The sequence below is a fragment of the Rhinatrema bivittatum genome, chromosome 6, assembly GCF_901001135.1.
Source record: "Rhinatrema bivittatum chromosome 6, aRhiBiv1.1, whole genome shotgun sequence".
NCBI classification, from domain to species: Eukaryota; Metazoa; Chordata; class Amphibia; order Gymnophiona; family Rhinatrematidae; genus Rhinatrema; species Rhinatrema bivittatum.
Window position 1 is genome coordinate 88,765,526 of NC_042620.1, and position 23,438 is coordinate 88,788,963.

At 44.6% G+C, this 23,438-nt stretch overlaps 1 protein-coding gene across 3 annotated transcripts in view; it reads left to right on the forward strand.

Moving 5' to 3' along the window:
• MARCH7 (membrane associated ring-CH-type finger 7) overlaps positions 1–23,438 on the forward strand; it is a 136,192-nt gene that overhangs the window by 15,989 nt on the left and 96,765 nt on the right. For 2 of the 3 annotated variants that reach the window (XM_029605576.1, XM_029605578.1), the window contains exon 2: positions 13,271–13,445. In XM_029605576.1, coding sequence (XP_029461436.1) covers positions 13,281–13,445 — 165 coding nt within the window. In that variant the 5' untranslated portion in view covers positions 13,271–13,280. Of the gene's footprint in view, positions 1–9,184; positions 9,300–13,270; positions 13,446–23,438 lie in introns of those variants that run through there. The other variant, XM_029605577.1, reaches the window with a different exon arrangement.

Consider the following 23,438-nt stretch of genomic DNA (forward strand, 5'->3'; position numbering starts at 1 on the left):
GAACAGAGTACTGCTGTGCTATCACTCACATCTCCAACTGACCCCCATACCTTGTCCAGGAAGTTTTACCCTTCGGTCAGGAAGAAGCCCTACTCAAGGGTACCCTTCAAACCATACAATAACTATCGATCACAGAATTATTCCCACCAAAGATACCAACCTCAGGCTCATCAGTCCCGTGGACGACCTCGTCAACAAAGGCCACAAAAGCAAACACCAGCACCTCCTCAAAAACACTTCATCTTTTTGAGCTATCCCGAGCCATCTCTACCACCTTACATAGGAGGTCGCCTTCACCTTTTTTATACCAATTGGGAAGCGATTACGTCGGATGTTTGGATGCTGAACATCATAAGGGAGGGCTATCAAATACATTTTGTAACACTCCTGGATCTCCATCAACCCACTCGCTGTACCTTCAAGAACAGTTACAAAATCTACAAAGCCAGAAATCCATTCAAAGAATTACAAAGGCACAGGAAAATCAGGGGTTCTACTCCTATTTATTTTCTCATTCCAAAAAAGTCCGGAGGTCTTCGACCAATCTTAGACTTAAGGAATCTCAAAAAACATTCAGAAAGAAAAATTCAAGATGACATCTCTCAAGACTATTCTTTCTCTTACAACCCAACGACTGGCTATGTTCCATAGACTTGAAGAATGCATACTCCCATATTCCCATGCACCCTTCTTCCTGGCAATACCTTTGCTTTCAAGCTCAGAGCAATCACTATCAATATAAGGTTCTACCCTTTTGGCCTGTCCTCAGCCCCAAGAGTGTTAACAAAATGTTTAGCGGTGGTGGTGGCTCACCTCAGACAACTGTCGATCCAGATTTTTCCCTATCTGGACGACTGGCTTTTAGTAGCCTCGGATCGGCCTACTCTTCGAACTCAAATGTTCCAAACAATCAACTGTCCTCAGACATTGGACTTCATAATCAATTACGAAAAGTCCAACCGACCCAAACGCTACAGTTCATTGGAGTGCTCATCGATACAACACAACAGAGCATACCTCCCACAGGACTGAATTCAAACTCTATCCTCACTAGCTTGACGTCTGTGCAACCGATCACATACCTTGGCACGTCAAATCCTCCAGCTACTGGGTCATATGGTGGCAGCTATCCATGTGGTTCCCTACACGAGACTACATATGCGCCGCCTACAATGGGGACTAAAGAATCAATGGTCTCAATTCTTTCAGCCCCTCTCAACCAAGATACAACTTACCACCCAAATGTGCACTGATATTCGATGGTGGAAGAACACCAACAACTTGACCATGGGAGCACCCTTCCGGTTACCTCACCCTCACGACTGATGCATCCAGAAGGGGCTGGGGAGTTCATCTGAGCGAACTGAAGACTCAAGGTCTCTGGTCTGTGCAGGAGAGCACACGCCAGATCAACTTTCTGGCACTTCGAGCCATTTGGAAGGCACTTCAAACCTTTATTTTATTTAACTCTTTTCTATACCGACATTCTTGATTATTACCATATCACATCTGTTTACAGAGAACATAGGGTTATAACTTTAACAAACCAATAAACAAGAAGCAAAGTTAGTCAATAGGGTGGTGTAAACTTGGGTGCTAAGGTAGCCGGAAAGATAGGACAGAGGAAGACAATAAACAAAGTAAAATTAAATGGTTTTTTTTTAATACTTAGTAGATGGTTCATAGCTGCATATATGGCGAAGTGTGGCTAAAGGGCCTTCTTCCCTCAGGTTCGGGGCAAACATCTCATGGTATACACAGACAACAAAGTTGCCATGTTCTACATAAACAAGGAAGGAGGGTCAGGTTCATGGATCCTTTGTTGAGAAACACTTCGAATACTGTCGTGGACAATAGCAAACGAAGTTTCGATGCAAGCCACTTACATTCCAGGCTTAGACAAGGTCACGGCGGATCGCCTCAGCAGGATTTTTCATCCACACGAATGGACTTTAAATCGGGATGTTGCAACCAGAATCTTTCAACGCTGGGGCAACCTGATGATAGATCTCTTTGCCACAGAGAACAACCATCAAACACAAGTATTTTGCTCCATGTACCCGAGCTCACTTCTTTTTGCTCCAGATGCCTTTCTCATCCCATGGATGGAGGGCTTGCTCTACGCTTACCCTCCTATCCCGTTAATATTGAATGATTCAAAAATGCATCCAAGACATAGCGGATATGATCCTCATAGCTCCGGCATGGCCAAGACAGCCCTGGTATCCATATCTCATGCAACTATCCATTCGCCCACCAATTCCACTGGAGAACCACCCACATCTGTGGGGTCCCTCCTTCATCCAATATACCAATCCCTCCACCTGACAGCTTGGAGGTTGAAAGGCAATTATTAAACAATCTGGGTCTGCCAGCTCCACTTGAAGACATTTTTATTGCTTCTAGGAAACCTTCAATTAGATGTACCGTATTTTCCGGCGTATAAGACGACTTTTTAACCCCTGAAAATCTTCTTAAAAGTCGAGGGTCGTCTTATACGCCGGGTATCGTCTTATAGGGAAGCTGTGGCGTCCGCGGCTGCCCTTTTCTTCCTCCCGCCCCCTGTCGCGTGCTCCTGGTTTCTCCCGCTGCTCTTCCTTTCCTGCTGCCGTTGCCGCCGGGCTATCGGCAAGTTCAAGCCCAGCGGGAACGGCAGCGGTGCAAAAATAAAAAAAAAAAAAAAAAAAAGCTGTGGCGTCCGCGGCTGGCCTTTTCTTCTTCCCGCCCCCCGACCCGGAACAGGAAAGGATACACAGTGCGGTGCGCGGGAAGGAGAAAGCCGTGCCGCATGAAAAAATCGCAGCGGCGACAGCAGCATCGGCCCCCGAGCAATCGAAGCAGCTGATAATAGGGAAATGAGACAGCAGCATGAGCCTCCCGCGGCCGATGGGATTCTTCTTTCTTGGCCTGCGGGGGCTGGAGGAGGCGGCTGCCGCAGCTACTATTTGTTCTTGGGGGGCGGGGGAGGGGAGAGGAAGTGAGTGAGTGAGAGAGAGAAGCAGCCAGCCAGCCTGTGTGTAAGTGAGAGAATGCATTTGATTGAGAGCATGTGTGTGAGTGAGAGAAACTGGTCAGAGAGCTCGTGTGTGTGTATATGTGAGAGACAATGAAAGTGACTGCTCAGAGAGATGACTGATGTGTATGTGAGTGTGAGAGAGAGAAAAAGCATGGAAGTGAGAAATCTGGGTATGTGAGAAAGCATGGGAGTAAGAAGCCTGATTATGTGAGAGAGAGCATGGGGTGGGAGGCCTGTGTGTGCATGAGAGAGAGACTGGTTGATAAGGTGACGGTGTGTGTGAGAGAAAGAGACTGGTGTGTGTGAATGTGAGAGAGAGAATGTGATTCAGGGAATGAGAAGCCTGTGCACGTGGAGAGCGAGCATGGAAATGAGAGAGAGACTGGTGTGTGTGAGACAGAGAAAGTGATTATGAGAGTGAGAAGCCCGTATATGTACGGTAAGCAGAACACGGGAGTGGGAAGCCTGTGTGTGTGTATGACATGAGACAAACTGTTCAGGAAGGTGTCTGGTGTGTGTGTGTCAGACTGTTTGGGAGATGATTGGTGTGTAAGAGACAGAAACTGGTCATGGGGGCATGACTGGTATGGTGTGTGTGTGTGAGAGAGACATGGGCCCTAAGGAAGAGGACCATGAGTATAGAGCTTAGCCACTACTGCTGCTTCTGATGTGTGCTACGGAGCTGCTGGAAGGGGGTAAGTAAAGGTGGCTTTTTAAGTTTATTTTTCTTGATTGACTGCCATTTTAATTATTTAATATTATGTGATGTGTCTGCTTTTTTGAAATATTTTATTGGTGTTTGGAGAATGTTTAATAGTTTTTATGAGTTTTTAATTGTTGGATGTTCTGTTCATAGCTGTTTTGAAACATTTATTCTGCTTATTAGTATAGTTTTACAATTATTTCTGTGTGGGGATCTATAGCTGCTTGCTAGTTCTGTTTTCCTAATAAGAGGTGTATTGGTTTTTAGGGCCTGATATACGGTATTTGTAGTGTTGCCTTTTCATAGATAGGGTTGCTCCTGTTTGAATGTAAATATTTTTTTTCTTAAAAATATGTATAAAAAAGGGGGGGGGTCGTCTTATACGCCGGAAAATACGGTAACTATGCAGGAAAGTGGCATCATTACACAGAATGGTGCACAACACGAAGGCTAGACCCTTTCTCATCAACAGCCATGCAACTCCTGGAGTATCTTCATACACTCTACCATGCTAGTTTAGTGCTGGCTTCAGTTCATGTGCATGTTAGCGCCGTTGCAGCTTTCCACCACTCTCATAACAGACTTCCCATTTCCAACCATCTGTTGATCTCCAGATTCATGAGGGGTATGCTACGTCTAAGGCCACCGGTGTCAAAACCACCTATACCATGGGATCTCAATATAGTCCTTGAACAACTAATGCTGCCTCCTTTCGAGCCATTAGATTCATGCCACATAAAATACCTAACCTGGAAAATGGTATTTCTAGTGGCGGTCACATCAGCACGGGAGAGTAAGTGAGCTACAAGCCTTGGTTCACTATTCTCCTTATTTAGAATTTTATCATAAGGTCACTCTTCGGCCTCATCCTACCTTTCTTCCTAAGGTAGTATCGGCTTTCCACATAAACCAGTCAATTACATTGCCAATCTTTCAACCTAAACCTCATCATAATTACCAAGACAAGCTTCTGCACTCTTTAGACTGTAAGAGTGTTAGCTTACTACAAACAGAACTCAGTCTCAAGGAAGACCATCTCTAATTGTTTCTATCCTTTAACCCTAATAATCCAAACCAACCTGTCTCCAAAAGAATCATTGCTAGTTGGTTATCCCAATGCATTGAATTTTGCTACAATAAGCGTTCTCTGTTTTTGAGCAACAAACCGAAAGCACAGCAAATACGCGCAACAGCAGCATCTGTTGCACATTTAAAAAGGGTTCCACTGCTGACACCTGCAAAGTGGCAACCTGGTCTTCTCTTCATATCTTCACATCTCACTACTGTATCTGACAGCAAGCATCTTCTGATGCAGCTCTGGGTTCGGCAGTTTTGTCAACCCTACATACTGTCTACCTTTATTGAAGGATAGTGTCCTCAACTTAAAAAACTTATTATATGGGGACAACCCAGGAGCTTGGGACTCCCAGACAACATGGCTAATTCAGCCCTGCTATCGACGGGAAAAGGCAAGTTTGCTTACCGTAAACGGTGTTTCCGTAGATAGGATGAATTAGCCATGGGATCCCTTCCCACCTCCCTATACAGTCTACAGAGTCTACCAAAATGTTTCCACGTACATCTCGCTTGGCTACAAGAGACTGAAGTAACAAGGCAATCGCGCGGGAAGCTCACCGCGCAGCCGTACAGAGTTCAAAACTCTGTACTAAGAGAACTCCTCCTACTGACCAGTCGCGAGACGCTCCCAGACAGCATGGCTAATTCATTCTGCTATCTACGGAAACACCTTTTACGGTAAGCAAACTTGCTTTTCTACTTCCAGTGGAATAAACTTAACTTTTTCTGTTAGCCTGTCAAATTGGATTCATAGCTGAACAGGTTACGATATACATAGCAACATCTGGAAACCCCATATAAGGTTCTTTAAATTACTAACACTTTTGCACTTCCATAAAAATTTTTTAATTTCCTAGCGTGTAGCAGATAGACTCAGAGCCAATGGGTATAATGTACTCGTGCTAGCAGTTGGAGACGGATCAAATTTCAATCGGACGTCAGCCCCTAGTACATATACCCCTGCAGGAAGTGCAGATCCTCAGTATTTTCCGTCTCCAAAGCAGTTAGGAGCTATCTCACGCTCGCTGAGCATTCTACTAAATTTTAAAGAAAATTCCTACCTGAAGACTAGCCCCGCAGTCCTGCGGTGACACCCTCGGGTCCCTCCCCCAGTTGTTTCCCGAGGTGATTTCCGTGGTCCCTCGGAGGTAAGAGCCTCAGTCCAGTGGCCGAATCGCGGCAGGGACCTAGCCCCCGAGTGAGAAGGGCACGGCATAGAGGCAGCCTCGGTCCGGAGCCGTTTGCGGCGAGGACTTAGCCCCCGAGCGAGACGAGTTTGGGCGCGGCTTAGAGGCAGCGGATGCACCCTCAAAAGCGGCGATGAAGGTAGTTGCCCGCACCCCCCCCCCCCGCAGCCGGAGACTGCCCAGGTCGAGACCGGGAAGCACCGAAGGTAAGGTAGAAATCTTTACTTGTGCCGGTCTCCGAGGATTGAGGACGAGCGCAGGCCATCTGCCGAAGCCAGCGCCACCGGGTTGATTCGCCCTAGCAGGGCCAGACCCCGGCATTTCCAAGGGCCTTCCCACGTGGAGACCCTCCGAGGTAGTCGCCATCTTGCCCGCATGGTCGCCGTCGCCATCTTGGCCTCATTCTTGCCGTTCACATCGCTGCCCGGCCGAGCGCACAAAATTTACCTGTGCGCACAAACCTACTTCTACACGTAAGTTATACGCACAAGAACCCTTGGACGCATAAGTGGCGAGCGCAAGTCCCGGTCGCACGGACTACGCGCACTTGACTACCCGCGCGCACATCCTGGGTTAAGCGCTCAGATACGCGCACAAACCCCGGCTAAGCGCACAGATACGCGGCGAAACATGTACGCGCAGGCAACCTCGACACCTCCAATAACGGAAGTAAAATCCCTAGGCCTCTGCTCAGCATGCCACCTCAGGGCCGCCCAGAGCCAGGAAGCCGATGCCTTATGCGCCCAATGCGAGGAGGCCCTGGGAGATCCACCACAGGCTCTCAGTCTCGCCCAGGGCTGGGGACTAGCTCTTCAGGGGGCTCCCTGGAGCTAGCAACCCCCAGCGGGACTCCCTCTCAACCGGAGGCTCCCAGGGAAGCAACGCCACTCAATGTGGACCCCGTCTATTTCTTGGGTGGAACTCTTCAAGGGGATTCACGCCTTTGTCCGAATGCAAACGGATTCCCGGGCGGACCAACCACATACGTCGCAGGAGGACCCCTATGCTCCAGGCCCCTCAAGACCTAGGCATAGGCTGTTACCACCAAGTAGTCCCACCTTCGGGGCTACGGACATCTCAGAAGAAGAGGTTGAACCCCTAGAAGAAGAACTCCCCCTGGGGATAGAACCCCACCGAACCATGAGATGGTTCTTCACAAGGGAGGAGCTCCCGGATCTGGTCTCCCAATGCCTGACGGAACTGGCGATTCCGGATTCAGAAACCCAGGGGGATCCCGAGGAGAACCCATTTCTGGAAGGCCTTCGACAGACCTCCCGTCATTTCCCGCTCTTGCGAGCTGCTCAACAGCTAATTGACATGGAATGGAACACCCCAGAGTCCGCCTTTAAAGGGGGGCGGGTCTTGGCCAGCCTGTAACCCCTGGATCCAGCAACCAAAGACATGCTCGCTTGCCCTAGAGTGGATGCCATGGTCTGCGCAGTCTCCAAGCGCACCACCATTCCGGTAGAGGGAGGAGCAGCACTCAAGGACATGCATGGCCGGTGGCTAGAAGCCATGCTTAAACAGTCATTCGACGTGGCCGCTATGTCTCTTCAGATTGCGACCTGCTGCACCGTGGTGACACGTGCCTGCTTATCCCAGGCCAGGAACGGCACCCCGGGAGATATCCTGGACCCAGCGCTATCCTTTCTAATGGACGCATCCTCAGACCTCGTATGCACAGTGGCTAGAGGAGTATCATCGGTGGTGGCGGCAAGGAGACAGCTCTGGCTCAGAAGCTGGTTGGCCGACCCATCTTCCAAAACCCGACTCACAAGGATGCCCTTCAAAGGAACCCTTCTGTTCGGCAGCGATTTAGAAAAGATGGCAGGCAAATGGGGCGAATCCCCAGTACCACGCCTTCCGGAAGACAAGTCAAGGAGAGCCCAGCGGCAGCCTTCCAGGGCCTCCAGGGGCAGAAGCTCGCAGTGCTTCAACCCATACAGGAGCAGCTACCAGGCGCCCCGCCCTCCGGTCAGGAACCAGTCCTTTCGGAACAAGCACAACAAGAGGGGAAACAGCTCGGGCTCAGGGCCCGGCCGTGCTCCACAATGAGAATCAGCCGATCCATCCAAGGGAAGCCATAGGGGGCAGACTGGTCCTATTCTACCAAAGATGGGTCGAGATATCTTCAGACAAGTGGGTCCTAGCCATCATCCGGGAAGGGTACTACCTGAAGTTCATACGCACCCCCCGGACAAGTTTGTGGAGTCCCCCTGCCACGACCCCACCAAAAAGGCGGCAGTGGAAGTTACACTGGCCAGGCTACTGAACCTCGAGGCCATAACTCCGGTACTTCCTCAGGAGGTTGCTGAGTTGACTGGGTTAGTCATATTGCACAACTTTTCCGATTAAGACAGAAATTTAGCTTCCTCTGCACTCAAGCAGGCCAGTCCCCACAAATGGGTTGTGCACCTTACCAGCAGATGAAGATGATGTAAATGATGACATCACGGACATATAACCCTGCCAGTATTCTCCATCTCCAGCAGATAGTGGACATGCATTTCCTTTCTGGGGATTTCTTGTGGTCTAAAAAAAAATGTGTACTTCTGGACACGGTTAGTATGGCTGTCTAGCACACAGTGCTGGACAGCTATAGTGCCAAGGACATAGAGGTCCGGAGTCTAGCTATCTGTCCAGCTTGCCATATAAGGGCAATAGAGCCATCACTTTCTCTAAACCTGTATCAGCACTGTTTGGATGAGATTTTCTTATGGAAAGGGGGGTAGGGCAGAAGGCTATATAAAGAATGTATTCTCTTCTACTTTATTTCCCGTGTCAGAGACATCCTTAAGATGTGGGTCAATTGGACAGTGTTAGGTTTGGGCCTGAGGGCCCTGATGTGGATCCATTCTTCGTTTCCTGTGTGAAGTTTTTTGCTAGGGTCTGAAGACCTTTCTGCAAGGTTGCCCAATGGAGCCATGGATCTCTTCTATGTTGGGTTTGTATACTCGGGGTTCCCACTTTTCAGCCTCTGCGTGTAAGTGCCATGGTGAGGCGGTCCTTGGTGATATTCAGGAGGATGTGGATGAGGATACATTGGATGACTCTGGGGGATTTGGTTTTCTCCCCTTAGGAAGAGGGGGAAATTCCGCCAGTTTAGAGCCACATAGGACTCTGCTTTGATTTTTTTTTTTTTTTTTTTTCAGAGAGATGTTGCCAAGTCTTGTTTCAGACTCTGAAGATGCTGGGGGTGACTCTTCAGGTGTGCCAGAGGGGACACCATATTAGTCATCCTACGCAAGATGTCATGTTTCTTCCCCTCTTGGATACAATTCAAATCTGTTGACCTTGAATGGAGTGCCCCCTGAAGGTAACTTCAAAGAAGGGTGTGCTTGGGTGGGATTGTACCCCTTGGATTGAAGTCGAGGGAATCTTGGTGTTTCTCAAAAGTGGTTATCTTTTTAGTAGGCGCTTTTACCAAGCAAACCACCTTCTGGGGTAAGGAGGGTCAGTTGTAAATGATTCTCAAGATAAGTGGATTGAGCCTCAAAGGCCTTACGCAGGCCTTTGAGGCCATAATGATGCATTTGCAAATTGCATCTTGTTACTTCCTGGTAGCTCGGACTGGTTTGCATCACTCTTAAGAGAAGCAAGGGGGTGGGGGTCTGATGGCAGATTGGTATAGAAACAGGAGCCACATTCTTAGCAGATGTGGGCTGTGACTTGATGTGGATGGCTGCTAGAGGGATGGCTTCCGTGATTGTGACTAGATGCGGCTACGAAATTGGTTGGCAGATATGGTTTGCAAGTCCAATTTTATAAGTTTATTCTTTCAGGGATCTCTTTTATTTGCACACTTATGGGGGAGCCTCTCATCAGTTTTGCCCCTTCAGAAAGTCTCAGTCCTTTTGGCCTAGAAAGTCTCATAAGGATGCAGGCTCCAGAACCAGGGCTCCTTCATCTTCACAGTAAAGGTGCGGGGACTCACCTACAGAGGTGGGTCCAGGTTATGATGGACTAGTGGGTTCTAGAGGTGATAATAGCTTATGCTCTGGGATTCCTCTGGATGCCCTTTGTGGTCTCTGTCCAACTCTCTGCAGAAGAGGGTGGTGGAGACTATCTTCAGGAGGCTGTTGGTTTTGTAGGCCGCCATTTCCTTTTTTTGTCATTCCCAAGAAGGGAGGGTTTTTTCGACTCATCCTGGGTTTTTCGGAAATTAATATTCTTTGGCGTTTGACACCTTTCTGGATGGAAACTCTGTGTTCCATAATATTGGCAGTCCAAAAAGGGAGTTTCTCACATCTTAGATCTGACAGGATATTTACACATTTGCCAGGAACATCAGCGTTTCCTGAGCCTTGCTGTTCTGGGCAGTTGTCATGTTCAGGCTTTGCCCTGCGGGTTGGCGATTGTTCCCGGGACCTTCTCCAAGGTCATGGTGATGATAGTGGCATCTCTGCGCAAAAAAGGCAACCTGGTACAATCTTATCTGAACAAGTTAATAGCAGTCTCAAATGCTGGAGTGTTTCAGCATACTATTCACCGTAGAGCTAGGCAGAGTATTTCTGCTGAACAATTGCATTCAGAAGTTAATGGCTCTGGTTCAGGCCCTGGGGAGAACTGTTAGTCAGTGTGGTTGTATCTGCAGGTCTAGGGGTCGATGGCGGCCTCTTTGGACATTGTCCCCTCTGCAAGAGTGCTCCTGCAGCCCCATCGGCACATAAGAACATAAGAAAATGCCATACTGGGTCAGACCAAGGGTCCATCAAGCCCAGCATCCTGTTTCCAACAGTGGCCAATCCAGGCCATAAGAACCTGGCAAGTACCCAAAAACTAAGTCTATTCCATGTTACCGTTGCTAATGTTAGTGGCTATTCTCTAAGTGTTGTTGCTTTCCTGATGACAATTGCAGGAGTACATAGTGTAATTTAATTTGACCCTGCAGTGCAAGTTCGGTTATACTGGTGGCTACAAGCAGATCATTTCAGGAAGGGGATTTCCCTGGAGGCATCGGCCCGGTTGGTTCTCATGACAGATGTGAGCCTTTTGAGTTTGTGGGGCTCACGGTCAGGAGTTGGAAGCAAGTACAGTTTCACTGACATGTTGGTGGCTGGAAGCTCGTGCAATCATGGTAGTATCAGACAGTGCATTGACAGTGGCCTAGACAATCATCGAGGAGGAACCAGAAACATTTCAGCTTGTGGTAGCGCACTGGGGTAGTCTGTTTCTAGTTTTGTGGGCATCCTTCGCCAATGCAGAGGTGTCATGATAGAAGTCTGAGAGCGCAAGATATAGAGGCTCTCGTTCAGATGTGACCGTGGGACAGGAACATGCCTTCCCGCCATGGTCTCTGAAGGCCAATATAGGCCGTTCTACAGAGGCTGCTGGTGAGCATTTTTTTTTTTTAAACTATCCAGATTGTTTGTGTTGTTTGGTTTGGCTCTTGAAAGGGCTTGGGTGTTGAAGTATGGTTATCCTTTTGCAGTGATTTCAACTTTGCGCCGGGCCAGAAAGGTTTTTTTTTTTTCTTTTTCTATGTCTCTGGCCTTTGTTACAGTCAGTTGAGAGGCCTGGTGTGAGGAGAAATTCTCAGCATCTCAAGGGGAAATTCCTTTAATTTTGGAATTTCTGCTAGGTTTGCTTAAAGGCTTGGCCCTTACCACGCGAAGGTTCAGGTAGTAATGCTCACTTGTTATAGGGGGCGAGTCAATGGCGGCCCATTGTTTTCTCATTCAGAAGTGTTCCGGTTCTTGAACAGTTCCCACCTTTCTTCTACTGTGTGGTCTTTCCTTGCAGTTAATTACTTTGCCACGAGAAAACAAAACTGCCTTCAATCTGTTCAGTGCATCTGATTTCTGAGCTGCATGATCTTCTTGTGGACTCTTTCAGTGTGTGACCTTTCTTTTGCCGATAGTGATTTTGGGAGTTTCAATTGGATCACTTCTTTGCCCTGCATATGCTGGACAGGGATAGTGCTGTGCGTGAGTATCATCTCTTGCCTTGGATGTCAAGCAGTATCTGATGAAATACTTGATGTTTTCTAAATCTTTCAGGAAGTATGATCGGCTGTTTCTGATCCATGGTGGAGGTGAACTGGCAACACAGGCATCTTGGAAAAATATCATCACAGCTGCATTTGTGGTTGCTGAGATTCCTTTCCCTAAGCAACTGAGTGCATTCCATTAAAGCTGAGGCGATGATATGGGTGGAGCCTTGATTGTCTCAGGTCGAGATTTCCTGAGCAAGTGATGTGGTCGTCTTTGCATACCTTCCCAAGCATTACCACTTGGACATTCAGCCTCCAAAGGGTGCAGCCTTCATGTGTGCAGTGGTAACTGGACCACTGGCAGCTTCCCACCTTGTTCGGGCGTGGCTTTGGTACATCCCATCTGTGGGAATTGGCCTGCTTGGGTGCAGAGGAAGGAGAAAGTACTACTTATTTGATTTTCTTTCCTCTAATGAAGGTAGGCCAATCCCTGACCCACTGTCTGTTGCTGGGTGTTTTTTTTTGCCTTTGGTTTGCCCTTTAGGTGCAGATGTTGCAGTGTGCTGTTCATGCTATTCATTGGAAGATTGGTAAGTGTCTTAACCGGTCTCTCAGTCTAGTGAATGTTAATTCTTTTGACTGAGCTCAATGTTCCCTATTGGTTGGAAACACGAGTGGTTGACTATTAATAGTGATGTTCAATTATAACCAGTTTGATTTTTCCAGAGAGAACTGGTGGGCTGACATTGGGGCAGAGCTATATGTTTGACGTCAGCTTTTACTCAGTCTCCATCTGCTGGTAGTGATGCACAAGCCACTTGTGGGGATTGGCATGCCTTCATTAGAGGAAAGGAAATTATAAGGTAAGTACTAATTTCTCCATTGTTCACTCCCCAGAACGTCATAATAGTATATTTTGACTCTAAAATCATTGAATTTGATTTCTGATATGCTGTAGATCAGAACAGTATCTATTTTCATGGACAGCTACAGTAATGGCTGCAGTCTCCTGCTGGAGTTATTCTTGGATTTTCAGATGTCTTAAAATCAAGCTAAAACAATTTTTATGTTTGCAATCTTTTCACGTGCTCGTCATTGTTGATGATCCCCCTATCAGTACCGGGTAACTTCATTAAACTGTAATTCAGTGCCTGCATAAATCACAATGGTGTTTAATACCTGACTAGCTTCTGTTGTATACAAGATATATTTCCTCATATGAATGATGTAGTAATAGGTTATCACATGGTGAGCTATGAAATCTAAAACCATGAGTTGAATGGATATGTTGGCTGTACACTAATAGACTTGCTCCTCCCATTTCAGTTGATTTTTAATTTTGGTTTTGTACACAGAAAATTAAGAATGCAGTCAAAGCCTTCAAGGATACCCCGTAGGATATCTGTTCAGCCTTCAAACACGTCACCTCTAAGTACTAGAAGACTACACTTAGGAAGCGACAGAGAACCTACCTCAAGTGATGCATATTGCATGAGAGAGAATTCAGAAAGGCTGGAATCTGATTATCAGGTAATACATTTTCATGTACATGTATGTCTTTTATTTTTTGTTTGTTTAATGATTCTCTTTTAGATGCATATATTCCGCCCCCCCCCCCCCCAATCAGCCTTATACTATGTTAAAGGTACTACTTGCTGATTTATAAGAATTCTTTTTAAAGTTACGCTACCTTTTCCAAAAAGATCCCGTAAAGAAAACTTAAACGTTTTCCTTTTGACTTCACTCGCCTCCTAATTCTAGGAATGGGCAAAAATTAGACCAGGTACTTTTTGGTTTGTGTGTATGTAACATTCATTGCTGTGGTTTTATATATGTGGCAGTTGGTTGCCCAGAAAAATCTGCAGTTTTAAACAGTGTGTATTTGTCATGCTAACCTACTTATAAAGAACAAAACTTTTGAGTACAAAGATTTTATTTTTACTTGGACTGATTTAATATATTTGTGGCTAGCTTTTAAGTTATGCTTTCTTCATCAGATCAGTACTGTATTAGCCAATATTGTCTGAATATATATAAATAAGCTCTAGGCTGAATTATGTCCTTATTCGGAACTTAACTTTGAAAGCTAAGAGAAGTAGTATGGAGGCGAATTTGCATCTGTTAAAATCTGCCTGAACCATAAGTCCATTAGATGTTGTGTAATGGCTGGGCTGCCTACATACTGTTAGCTGTAAATCCTGTTTTTGCGGCAACCTTGGCCAGAAGCCAAGTTTGGGAATCAAACGCTGTTCTAGGACAAGCAGGATGGCACCCCTCACATATGGGTGACTACATCTGATGGAGCCCAGCATGAAAAGCTTATGTCAAAGTTTCTAGAACTTTGACTAGGTACATGGAGCATGCCCTGTACCATGCGTCCATGCTGGGGTTCCTCTTCAGTCTCTTTCCACAGAGCTTTTGCCTCGTAGTTACTTGAGCTCAGGCCACATGGCTGCAGCTATTCATACTGTACTAAATACCAGACTGCACATGCGCCGTCTACAGTGGGGACTAAAGTGGCAATAGTGTCAACATTCTCAGCCATTGACATGGAAGTTATCCTTAACCCAAGAGATGTTGAAGGACATATACTGATGGCTGAACAAGATCACACTTAACAAAGGTGCCCCGTTCAACCTCTTCCCACACAATGCGGTACTTACCACAGACTCCTCCCACAAAAGATGGGGTGCACACCTCGACCACCTAGACACAAGGCCTGAGGTCCTTGACCAAACAACATTTCCAAATCGATCTGCTGGAACTCAGAGTGATACGGTACACATTACAGACATTTGTCTCTCACCTGCGGGGTCGACTAGTCATGGTTTACACGGACAATCAGGTGGCCATGTTCTATATAAACAAACAAGGAGGGTCCGGTTCTTGGAACCTGTGCAGGGAAGTGATCATCATTCTAGAATGGGCAGCCCGTCATTCAATTCAACTACAGGCAAGTGGTCAAGTTGAGTTGAATATTTCATCTCCACAAATGGTCGCTTCATCCACGAGTGACGCAAAGAATTTTTGTGACATGGGGAGTTCCTACCCTAGATCTCTGTCCCCCTGAACTCTTATTAAACTACCTTCACAACTTAAACGTGGCAGGCCTAGCCACGTTGTCGGTTAGGGTCTATCTCAGTGCCATTGTGGCTTTCCACAGACCACATCAAGGTCAGCCAATATCTGTGCATCCGACATATCTCGTTTCATCAGGGGTCTCACACAATTAAGGCCTCCTGTCTCCAAACCTCCAGTGGCGTGGGATCTGAACATGGTCTTGAAACAACTGTTTCCATTCGAGCCCATGAACTCTGCTCACCTTAAATACCTGATGTGGAAGGTCATCTTCTTGGTAGCAGTCACATCAGCTCGCAGAGTCAGAGTTGCAGGCTTTAGTTCACTATAGCCCTTACCTTCAATTCTACCATCACAAGGTCATTTGTTCTTTGTACACCCCTGTTCTATGTAAACCGGCATGATGTGATTGTATCATGAATGCCGGTATATAAAAATTTTAAATAAATAAATAAATTCTTAGGACGCATCCATCCTTCTTACCGAAGATGGTCTCTCAATTTCACCTGAATCAAACAATAGAACTACTCACTTTCTGTCCAAAACCACATCATAATGACCGAGAGAGGCTCTTGCACACGTTAGACTGCAAAAGAGCATTGGCCTATTACAAGCAATGGACTGCTTCACTGTCAAGAGCCTCACAGTTGTTCGTCTTTCAATCCAGATGCCCTGGATTACCAGTGGCAAAAGGTACTATTTCCAGCTGGATTGCTCAATGTATCCAGTTTTGCCACCAGAAGCTGAATGTAAACCTCTCTGCTCTGCCCAAGGCTCACCAAGTGAGAGCAGTGGCCGCTTTGGTAGCAAACCTCAGACATGTCCAACCATTGGACATCTGCAAAGCGGCTATATGGTCATCCCTTCATACATTCACGGCCCACTACTGCCTGGACCAACACGGGGCTGAAGATGCTAAGTTGAGATGAGCCATTCTAGGTTCACTAAACATAGTCGACTTCCACCTGGGCGGGATCACAGGACTAATACAACTGCAGACTACAGCGTGATCGGGAGCTTAAGACTCCCATTACAGCATGGCTAATTCAGCCCTGCTGTTTGCTTACCGAAAATGGTGTTTGCTTACCGTAAATGGTGTTTCTGTAGATAGGATGAATTAGCCATGCTGACCCACCCATCCCCCTGGGCAATCGACACCACTCTGTATCCTTAAGCTTGCTTTCTTACAGACTGGGGAGATTCTGGTTTCCTGCGCGGGAACTCGCGCGCAGCCTCAGTCAAACATCTGAAACCTACTTTGAAGCTCCGCCTCCCTGGCCTGATTGACATTTCCCATGACTGCATGGCTAATTCATCCTGCTATCTACGGAAAAACAGTTTACAGTAAGCAAACTTGCTTTTCACCTAGCTATGAGAATGGGTTTCTTTAATGAAGGTATGTTTCAGTGTTTGAAGTCCATGCAAAAAGAACCTGTCTTAGAATAAAAACATCACTGTTGTAAAAATCTGCACAATGTGTTGATCCTGAAGGGAAAAGGAAATTTTATTAAAGATGCTAGTCAGAATGGCAAATTCATTAAAGTTTCAGCATCTGTATCCCATTTTTAGATACCAGGCTCTTCCTGTATAAGGCTTTCCTTTCATTGCAAATTTGTAGTTTCCTTGAGACCATTTACATTTTTGTAGCTGAGCAGATTTGTTTTAATATAGGAAAATAATGGAAATCTTTTATATACAGATACATGAGTTAAAAATAAAAGCAAATGGAGTGTAGGTGGGCTCAGACTGAATATGCTAAATATAAAAACAAATGCACGGGATTAAGTGTAAATTATGTATATGCACGAATTTTCTAGCACTTTCTAATACTACCATATTGAAAATAGCCTGAACCTCATCAGGTTATTGATATTTTCAGTAGCATAATTGTAGATGACCACCCATTCTTCTGAGTGTTCAAGCTGTTCTTGGACAGAATGACTGATTGAATTTCTGGTGTAGTGCTTTTGCTCACAAGTTGAAAAAATACTTAAAAAAAAAATAAAAAAAAAATTATATATATATGCGCCTCATGTTCTAAGGCATATTTTAACTTGGTGTTATGGATAGCAAAGACATTTAAATATGGAAAAGAACAAATATAGGGATCTCCAACTTATAAAAACAAGGTTAAAACATGTCAAGACACCAGCTGAAAGATCAAGTATTGATAACCCAGAAACTAGTTTCCTTTCTCTCCCAGCAAATACATATATTTAAAGAGAAAATATACAGAACACTCCCTTCCTCATTTTTGTTCTTGTATTATACAACTAGCAGTTAAGCCCGTAACAACGGGCTACATTAACATTCTTTTTCAGTCCATTTACTTATCCCTCATTCTTCCTCACCCTCTAGTCTCCCTCTCCCCTCCTCTCTCCTCCCTCCCCCCCACACTCAGTCACTCTCTCTCCTCCCTCCCCTCATTCACAACCCTTTCGGATGGCGCAGACGGAAGATCTCTGGGGGAGCTCCCTCCCTCGTGCTTGCCGCCGCCGTTACTGCTTCCCGCCGCAGCCACCGTTACTGCTTGTGCTCCTCGCCGCGCCATTTTGGTTACTGGCAAGCTCTGACCGACGTGCTGCCCGCGCATGTGCGGTAGAGTTGCTCTCCTACTGCGCATTTGCGGCACGTCGGTCAAGCTTCATTTCTCTAGTAGATGTTGACTATTTGTAGACTGGGAAATCTGGTAATATCGATCTTTAATATGGGGGAGAGAATGAACTAGCAAGATTTGGAAAGGGGTAACTGTGGTGGGGCTGCTTGGCAAAAATGATCATAACATCAAATCTGAACTGACTGGTAGGGGGACAATATGTAAATCTTCAGCTCTAATACTAAACTTTCAAAAGGGGAACTTTGATAAAATGAGGAAAAAAGAAGAAAAAACTGAAAGATGCAGTTGAAAAGGTTGAGTAAACAGGTGTGGACATTGTTTAAAGATATTAGAAGCACAGTCCAGATGTATTCCATGTGTTAAAGGGGGAAGGAAGGGCCCAAAAAGCAAAGAGGAAGACGGTCTAACAAAGCCGTGAGGAATAAAAGAAGGGGATAGCCGAAAGTCCTACAGAAAGTCTTTATTGGTTGCCCGACTCTAGGCCTGAGTTTCGCCCAACAGAGGGCTGCTTCAGGGGCTAAATGAAATCTAAATCGGTGTATTCATAGGTGTGCTCAATCCATTGGACTCCACCAAAGACTTAAATCACATAGATGCCATCATTGGGCATACAGGTGTCGCTGTTCATTGGATTGCGTAGGTATTGTATATTCATCCAACAGTAGGAAAATTCTCAATTGTAATTAAAGCAGCTTCAAAGTATAAAATACGTCTGAAGTCTACAGAAGACTAGCAATCTAGATTGCAACTAGCAATCTAGATTGCTAGTCTTCTGTAGACTTCAGACGTATTTTATACTTTGAAGCTGCTTTAATTACAATTGAGAATTTTCCTACTGTTGGATGAATATACAATACCTACGCAATCCAACGAACAGCGACACCTGTATGCCCAATGATGGCATCTATGTGATTTAAGTCTTTGGTGGAGTCCAATGGATTGAGCACACGTATGAATACACAGATTTAGATTTCATTCAGCCCCTGAAGCAGCCCTCTGTTGGGCGAAACTCAGGCCTAGAGTCGGGCAACCAATAAAGACTTTCTGAAGGACTTTCGGCTATCCCCTTCTTTTATTCCCCAAAGGGGGAAGGAAGGCCAAATGATTTACTAGCATGGTTAAAAGAAGGTGAAAGGGATTATTTTAGTTAAAAGATCTTCCTTCAAAAATTGGAAGAAGGAGCCATCTGAAGAAAATAGGAAAAAGCATAAGCATTGATAAGACAGGCTAAGAGAGAATTTGAAATGAAGTTGGCCATATAGGCAAAAACTCATTAACTTTTTAAAATATATCCAAAGCAGGAAGCCTGTGAGGGAGTCTTTTTTGGACCATTGGATTGACAGGTTAAAGGGGCTCTTGGGGAAGATAGGGCAACTCAGAATAAATGAACTTTTTGCTTCTGTTTACACTGAGGATGTTTGGGAGCTACCAGTTCCAGAGACTGTTTACAAGGGTGATGATTTGGATGAACTGAACCAAATCACAGTGAAGCTGGAAAATGTAGTAGGCCAGATTGACAAACTGAAGAGAAGGAAATCACCTGGACTGGATTGTATACACCTTAGGGTTCTGAAAGAACTCAAAAATGAAATGTCAGGTCTATTAGTAAACATTTGTAACCTATTAAAATTGTCCATTGTACCTGAAGACTGGAGGGTGGCCAATGTAATCCTGGTCTTTAAAAAAAAAAAAAAAAAAAAAGGGCTTCAGGGTGATCTGGCAAACTATAGACAGGTGACTTTATTGCCAGGAAAAATCATGGAAACTTTTATAAAGAACAAAATCATAGAACATACAGAAGGACATGGTGTAATGGGACACAGCCAGCATAGATTTACTCAAGGGAAGTCTTGCCTCACAAATCTGCTACACTTTTTTTGAAGAGGTTAAATGTGGATAAAGGTGAACTGGTAGATATAGTGCATTTGGTTTTTCCAAAGACATTTGACAAAGCCCTCATGAGTGGCTTCGAAAATTAAAAAGTCATGAGAATGGAGGTGATGTCCTTTCATGGACTGGAAACTGTTTAAAAAAACAGGAAAAAGAGTAGGATTAAATGGTCAGTTTTCTCAAAGGAAAAAGGTAAACAGAGTGCTTCAGGGATCTGTACTTGGACCAGTGATTTTCAATATAGTTATCAATGATCTGGAAAGGGATACAAAAAGTGAGATCAAATTTGCGGATGACACAATTATTCAGACTAGTTAAATCACATGCAGATTGTGATAAATTGAAGGAGGACCTTGTGAGACTGGAAGATAGGGTATCCAAATGTTAGATGATTGATGTGGACAAGTGTAAGGAGATGCATATAAGGAAAAGTAACTCATGCTGTAGTTATGATGATAGGCTTCATATTTATTAGGAGTTACCACCCAGGAAAAAGATCTAGGCATCATAGTGGATAATAGATTTGTTGACTCAATGTGCTGCAGCAGTAAAAAAACAAACAAACCCCCCCAGGAATTAGGAAGGGTATGGTGAATAAAACGGAGAATATCATAATGCTTCTATCTCTCCATGGTGACTCTGCACCTTGAAACCTGTGTGTAATTCTGGTTGCCATATCTCAGAGATAGTTGCATTGGAGAAAGTACTAAAAAGGGTGGACAGGAAAGGCTTAAGAGGTTAGAGCTATTCAGTTTGGGGAAGAGATGGCGGGGGGGGGGGGGGGGGGGGGGGGGGGGGATATGATAGAGGTCAATAAAATCATGAATACTAGAATGGGTAAATGTGAAACCATTTATTCTTTCAGATAATAGGACTAGGGGGCACTCCATAAAATTAGCAAATAACACATTTAAAACAAATCAGAAAAATGTTTTCACTTGTGCACAATTAAGCTCTGGAATTTGTTGCTGGAGGATATGGTTAGGGCAGTTAATGTAGCTGGGTTTAAAAAAGGTTTGGATAAGTTCCTGGAGGAAAAAGCCATAAACTGTTAATCAAGCTGACTTAGGAAATAGTTTTATTATTGCCATTAGTAGCATGGGATCTATTTAATGTTTGGTTACTTGCCAGATACTTATAAGCTGCATTGGCCACTGTTGTAATCAGAATGCAGGGCTGCAACTTATATTATGTACTATTGTTGATATCATTTTGGCAGGCTAGAACAAAGTATCTCCCAAATCAGATCTGTGCTGCTTGTTTTGCTATTCAACAGGGAACTGTTTTTCTGTTGGGGTAGTGTAAAGTAGACTTTCCACGGTTTTAAGTATGTTGCCTTGCTAGTCCTCTTGGCCCATAAAGCAACAAAATGAATATTATAAACTTATGATTACATATAGAAACCTATGTGTGGAAATTGGCAAATGTGAGAAGCAATCTCCTGTAATAGTTATGCTGGCCTGTGTGTTAATTGATTGCCTGTCAGGCTGAAAGCATCTGTCCCAGAATGTCGGTGAGTAGTTTTTAGCCTAGTTTTCTGTAGAAAAACAGGTCTCATAAAATCCTCCTAGGTCCCCCACTCACACATCCTAATTTCATTCAAATTTGTCACATGTAGTACCCAAACACCCCCCCCCCCTTCTTGGGCATGCACTTTTTCACATGTTTCTGATGCCCCCTACACTTACTGAAATTTAGTTTTCTTTTTTTTAATTAATTTTCAACAAATACAAGCAGGACAATCCTTACTTACAGAAAACAAAAATGACATATCCAGAAAAAAGGAAATAATCAAAAAGGAAATCCATTCCTGATATTACCTTTTTGGAAAAATGTTATACCTTACAGTGGGGGGCAGATATAAAGGAGTTATAAGGTAAATACCGTAAGAGAAACAGGCTTAATGTGGACATAGCAACACATTCCTTATGGATCTTCCAACCTAGGTATTACCAGGAGACACAATAGTTATACTCCTGGAATTAATAAGGTATTTAAATTGTTCAGGAAGAAAAAAGAAAAACATTCACACTGAGAATGTATGATACATTTACATGGGTATCTTAATACAAAGGAGAACTCCAGAGAGACTATCTGCAGCATTAGTGCAAGAAAATCACAACTCCTTTCCTGTGTAACACAAGCAAAGTCCAGATAAATATGGACTTCCTGACTATGAAAAAGGGCTGCAATATTCTTAAAGTATCTTTTCATAACCTCACTTAATTCATGTTCAGAAACAAATGAGACTCGGAGGCATTTCGAGGAGAGACCTCTTGTTGGAGAGGCGTTTCGGCCAGGATTGTGTTCGGGGCTCCTGTTCCTTTGGGGCCAGAGTCGCTGCAGCAAAACAGACCTTCTTGCTAGTTCCGCTCCCTGTGAGGTCATCAGGGGGGGGATGGACTTTTTCCCTTTAAATCCAAGCCTGCTACGGGGCGCAGCCGTTGGCGCACCCCTTCTGAAAAATTTTACCTGTAGCTATATGGGTAGAAAGAGGAAAGTGAAGGTCTGGACTTCTTCTTCTCCAGGTTTGCCTGTGAGCGGACCTATGGACTCTCACGTTGCCAGAGGGGTAAGCTATTCTATTCAAAGACCTATTTCTACAAAGACCTAGTGCTACAACCCAAGAAAGAGATCTAGGTGTCATAGTGGACAACACATTGAAATCGTCGGTTCAGTGTGCTGTGGCAGTCAAAAAAGCAAACAGAATGTTGGGAATTATTAGAAAGGGAATGGTAAATAAAACTGAAAATGTCATCATGCCTCTGTATCGCTCCATGGTGAGACCGCACCTTGAATACTGTGTACAATTCTGGTCGCCGCATCTCAAAAAAGATATAATTGAGATGGAGAAGGTACAGAGAAGGGCTACCAAAATGATAAGGGGAATGGAACAGCTCCCCTATGAGGAAAGACTAAAGAGGTTAGGACTTTTCAGCTTGGAGAAGAGACTACTGAGGGGGGATATGATAGAGGTGTTTAAAATCATGAGAGGTCTAGAACGGGTAGATGTGAATCAGTTATTTACTCTTTCGGATAGTAGAAAGACTAGGGGGCACTCCATGAAGTTAGCATGGGGCACATTTAAAACTAATCGGAGAAAGTTCTTTTTTTACTCAACGCACAATTAAACTCTGGAATTTGTTACCAGAGGATGTGGTCAGTGCAGTTAGTATAGCTGTGTTTAAAAAAGGATTGGAGAAGTCCATTACCTGCTATTAAGTTCACTTAGAGAATAGCCACTGACATTAGCAATGGTACATGGGATAGACTTAGTTTTTGGGTACTTGCCAGGTTCTTATGGCCTGGATTGGCCACTGTTGGAAACAGGATGCTGGGCTTGATGGACCCTTGGTCTGACCCAGTATGGCATTTTCTTATGTTCTTATGATGTATCTTTTTCCTCTGGATCCCCAGAAGCTCAAGGGCCACCGCAGCTGTCTCAATCTAATATGGAAGACCCTAATCCTGCATCTCTGAATAACTCTCTTCGATTAAATGAACTAGATAAAGTAAATAGTGAAGTGAGTCATGTTGCTAATTCTATAGGAAATACTGAGGTGCAGTTGGGCATGGGACCACAAGAAATGGTCACCGAGCTCATAGTACCACAGAATATAACCTTAAGAGATGTATGGAAGGCTATTGATGATCTTCAGAAAATTGTCAAATTCAATTGAGCAAAATAGATTAACTGTATCTGAATTTAAAAATGTAATGGAGAGACATAATAGTCGTTTGTTACAATTAGAAGAGCAAGGAAAAACTTTGTCTACTCAGATGGAAACAATTAAGGAGGTAAATAATTCCTTTATAAAGGATGGATTAGTAATCCATGGAAAATTTGGAAAATGAGAATCGTATTAGATATTTAAGATTATTAAATTTTCCTGAAACCAGATTGATCTCTGCTATGGAATTACTAAAAAAAAGTATTT